The 5,000-nt window shown below is 39.8% G+C and overlaps 1 protein-coding gene across 1 annotated transcript in view; it reads left to right on the top strand.

The window, feature by feature from the left end:
• Positions 1 to 2,485: 2,485 nt before the first annotated feature.
• Positions 2,486 to 5,000, top strand: part of LOC311059543 (uncharacterized protein) — a gene marked incomplete at its 3' end in the record, with an annotated part of 5,795 nt that continues 3,280 nt past the window's right edge. Inside the window, exon 1 of the mRNA XM_084077555.1 lies at positions 2,486 to 2,614. Coding sequence (XP_083933681.1) covers positions 2,545 to 2,614 — 70 coding nt within the window. The 5' untranslated portion in view covers positions 2,486 to 2,544. The remainder of the gene's footprint in view (positions 2,615 to 5,000) is intronic.

Here is a 5,000-nt window from a genome sequence, read left to right as displayed (position 1 = left end):
CCTGATGAAGGCTGTCTGCCGCAATGTGTGGGTGCATTTTTAACTTTCTTGTAATGGATTAGCCAATACAATAAAGGATTTTGAATTGGTCGCTCTCCTTATTTTGTTACTTGACCTTTACAACGGTGTCTAGCGCTGATATGTTGATTAATTATTTATCATAATTAAAAAATAATAAAATCTAGGCCTGCTTGCACATCTGCGCCCCATGGGGTGTGTTTTCCATTTGGCCTTTGGTGGAGTGAAAACAACGGTTTTATTGGCTTCATATCTTTTTATCCTTTTATTCTCTGTATTAAAGTTGTTTTGTTTTGCTTGTGTTCCACTTAGTTTAGCCTTGTAAAGCGACTTTGAGTACTCAGAAAAGCGCTATATAAATCCCAGGTATTATTATTATTATTATTGGGATCAATTTGGACCAATAGCATTTCTTTAGCCCACAAAGGTATTAATCCAATCATTATAGCCTACTCTAAAACATGTTATAATCTTAATTTAATCATAGATATTCTTTATTCTATATAGCTTCTTTTTGTTTTACTTTGTTCTAATTTAAAACATGTTTCGTGTTTTACATTTATAAACAATCATGGTCTATATTAGGCTATCAGCTGTGTAGACTTCAACACAGACTAACAGTATATTGCATGTCTATTACACAGTAATTATTTAAGCTACAGTGATTTTGAGGTCGTATGTTAGCAAAGTGTAATTTATTTCTCACTGATTTCAACATTCATATCAGGCAAGAATACAGTAGGCCTACAGTTTAATAGATTTTAATGAATACAACATAAATAAGCATTTATAATACAGAATACATATGACAACAATTAATACAAAAATAGTGCTGGATTATGTGACCAAATATTACTTCTTTTTTTTATCATATACCTCGATATATAGGCCTATGCTGTTTTCACAAAATAGTTATGCAATAAGTAGCCTAGTCATCATCAGTAATACCTATAGGCCTAATAATAGAACAGCTATAAATAAAATCACTTTGATTGACTTTACTGTAATGCAGCCTTTGCAGGGAAAACAAATCCAAAACCAGATATAACAATAGGCCCATTCTCATCAACAGTGGTGGAAAGTAAAGTAGGCTATACATTTACTCAAGTACTGTACTTAAGTATAATTTTGAGGTACTTTTACTTTACTGGAGTATTTCCAATTTTCAATACTTTTACTTCTACTCCACTACATCTCAGAGGCAAATATTATAGGCCTACTTTTACTCCGCTACAATTAATTGAAAACTTAGTTAGGCTACTAGTTAGTTACTTTGTAGATTTGAATTGTTATTACAAAACATACAGTAACCACTTCAGCCCTATTTAAACTTTTTTTTATTTCAAAATAGCCGATCTACAAGCTCACAACATTACACCACATGTGGAGCTTGTAGATCTGGTATTTTCAAAAGATTTGAATACCGTTCGATTTGATACATAATATGATACCTTGTGAAACGGAACATTCTGTATAGTGAGTAGGTTACTTTTACTTTTGGTACTTTTAAGTATATTTTCATGCCATTACTTTTGTACTTTTACTCAAGTACATTTTTATTACCAGACTTTTACTTGTAATAGAGTGTTTCTGCATGGCAGTAGGCCTACTATTGATATTACTTAACTAAAAACAATGCAGTACTTTTTCCACCACAGCTTATCACTCACCGACTAGATATATTGCAAAACTTGAAAGGTCGGGGATTTCAAAGACTGACACGCCCTAGGCTACGTGTTCTGTGTGTATTTGTGTGTCTACAAATCAGTGTTGCCATGTCCGCTTATTTTAAGCGACTTTGGGCTTATTTCTATATAAAGTTGCTTATCAATATTGGTAGTTGCGGGTTGAAGGTTTTTGGGCTTGTTTTGTAAATAATGTTGTTTAAACCAGTGGTTCTCAAATATGTTCATGTCAATGTCACATTTCTTTCAAGATTATTCTGAAAGATGCCAGGCGTTGTGAGCTTGTAGATCGTCTATTTAACCGATGCATAGTTTGGAAGTGCTCATAAGAAGGCTAACAGGATAGGTGGGCACCAAAACCATCTGGGCACTAGGGACCATCTGGGGCACCTTGGACGGGTGGGCACTAATATGGACATGTGGGCACCTGGACGATTGGGCACTTAGGATTAGGGGTGGAGATAACTGGGCACCTGGATGAGTGGGCACCTGGAGAGGTGGGCACCAGGATAACTGGGCCTATATGCATTGGACGAGTGGGGCCCACTCACTCAGTGGGCATCTCACTTCTTTTGGGCTTGTGTTCCTAGACATGGTTGCTTATTTCTATCCCATAATCTGGCAACACTGATGCAAATCACGGTAACCAATGCCATATGCACACCTGCGGGAGCCCAGCCCACTCTTACCTTTGATATTCCAGCAGCATGACATCATAGTAACCAAGCCGCCTTTATGGGATGTTGTGTATTTTGAAAAGTTATTCATTAATTTGCTTGCGAGCCGTATAAGCAACTCTCCTTTATATCCATAATTAGGATACACTCTGTAAGGACAAAACATGGGGATCCTGAGAGCTCTGTTGTGGTGTGTCTTGTTGGCAGCAGCTGGACTCAGCTTGGCTTCATTAAGTAAGTGACACTAGTCTACTTGGCGGGAAGATGTGCGCTAATAAGTTAACCCAATATGCATCACTTGACTTGATAGATTTCATATTGTTTTTCACCTTATATCCTACACCATGATGTAGCCATAGTTTAAGGCTGTGTCCGACTCAGAATATACTATGGCTGTTATTCATGATGATTGGACAATTCGTTTTATAGACGTTCTGACAATAGCCTACACATAGTATAGGCCTAACACACAGCATGTGTTTCAGTGCTGCTGTCTGCTGATTTAGACCACGATAACACAGTGAAGTGAAGTGTAACAGAGTCATTAACATGTTGTGAGCATTTAAAAATGCTCATGAAAACTGCATATGAGGACATATGGCATATTTAATTGCCATATGATTTAGAGTTTCTGAAGCACCAATCAATCGATCCTACGATTAAATTTGGATTATCCCAGACCAAATGGAGCATAGCCTACATTGAGGGCCTCATTAATGTCAGTCTAGTCTAGGCTATTACTAAACTTTATTATGTGATTGTACTGTAATATTATCTGGTGTTATGTTAAATACATAGGGCCTATACTAACGTGTCTTGCATTTGTGCTGCTCAATATTAAATAAATATTATAAAATATAAATCCTATAAAACAATGTAAAAAAATTATATTAGGACGAACATAACGTAACGGTAACTAAATTATATATAATAAAGTATGTATAATTTAACTATAAACTAACCCTAGCTGCTGCATGGTGGTTGTTGACAGTTGACACACCACTGGGGGCAGTGATAGGAAGGTGTTGATGCTAGATGAACTGCTGCATTTCTGTTCAGAGGGGGGTCATTTTTAAATAGCCTTTATAAATGTGTGTGTGTGTGTGTGTGTGTGTGTGTGTGTGTGTGTGTGTGTGTGTGTGTGCGTGCGTGCGTGCGTGCGTGCGTGCGTGCGTGCGTGCGTGCGTGCGTGCGTGCGTGCGTGCGTGTGTGTGTATACATCATAGACTGTATACACACACACACACACACACACACACACACACACACACACACACACACACACACACACACACACACACACACACACACACACACAGTAAACTCACCAACAGGGCCGCATGAGGCTCATCTGGAATAGTCTGAGGACAGTCTCTACAAGCTCACAACACGTCGAATCGCGATGCGTTGTGGGCTTGTATATCTGCCTATTGGGTGGCTGGTGGACGTCACAAATGTAACATGCATTGCGGACTTGCGAGGCGCACCATTACTCCGATTCGCACCAAACTTGGCAAAAACACTGGTCAGGGTCTACCATAATAACAATAGTCACACCCACGTCAGGGGACACAGGCACACTGTTACTCGATCCTCATCTAGTCTCGCGTAGCCAGACCCAACTGAAAATGAAAAACAGCGACCTCTGCTGTTTGTATTGTCTGTTGGGTCTGGCCGGAGGCAAACGGAACACCAGTGCGCAGGGAAACCGGGGGTTTGTGTCTCCCTTCAGCGCATCACTTCCGGTTGGTGCGACTATGTTTTCATTCCCACTTGTTTCTATAATGAAAGAGTAAGTTAAAATGTGAATATCTGTCCGTGGTTTTGTCTGCTCCGAGGACGCTATTGTTAAATTAGTTTCGGCTAGTTTCGAGGGGGGAAGGGTGGACGGACACGTGAATCCCGCCCACTACATTTGATTGGGTAAAGCGCGGCCCGCTTCCTGATCTGAAGGCACACCCACTTGAAACCAATGCGCACGGGTTGTCAACGCGGCTACCGACAGATTCCAACGCAGAGCAGAATCTGTTCTTGAGAGATTACTCCTCATCTGACACAAAAACACACACACACAAAATTCCCTCAAAATTTTACTTTCAGGACGCCCGTCATGTCAAAACTTGACGTTTCAGGGCTACTGACAGAGCTGCAAAATTCTGAAAAATATCATAAGTATGGCAGTGGTTGCCTCTACGACTCTTCCTCCTCGGGGTTGGAATCTCGGGTTGGAATCTCCCTTCCTTCTACCTCCTTCCTATCTATCACCTGCCTCTTAGTCATCATTACTAACCATTACATCATCTTAAAATAGCTTAGTCTCCTCCCAGTCTCCTGACCCCCAAGTCACTGGGTTAAGTCAGTGTGTCAAATATGAAAGTGACAATGTTCATCATGGTTACTATGACCCAGACACCATGACCTTGCACATGTGTCATGTTTAAAATCCCACTAGCTTGAACTGTATTTAAAGTCATAATAAAACTATGGCATTTTTAACATTTAATCTTTCAAACTGTCCAGGTTACTGTGCTCACCATGGAACCTTGAACACAATGTCATGTTTAAAGGTTACAGTTAACTGTGCCATTGTGACCTCGCTACTGCTAGATGATGTCAGACA

The sequence above is a fragment of the Gymnoscopelus microlampas genome (assembly GCF_963454915.1).
Source record: "Gymnoscopelus microlampas genome assembly, chromosome: 14".
Classification (NCBI taxonomy): domain Eukaryota; kingdom Metazoa; phylum Chordata; class Actinopteri; order Myctophiformes; family Myctophidae; genus Gymnoscopelus; species Gymnoscopelus microlampas.
Note: the sequence above shows the minus strand (reverse complement) of the source record. Positions and strands in the feature narration are given on the sequence as shown.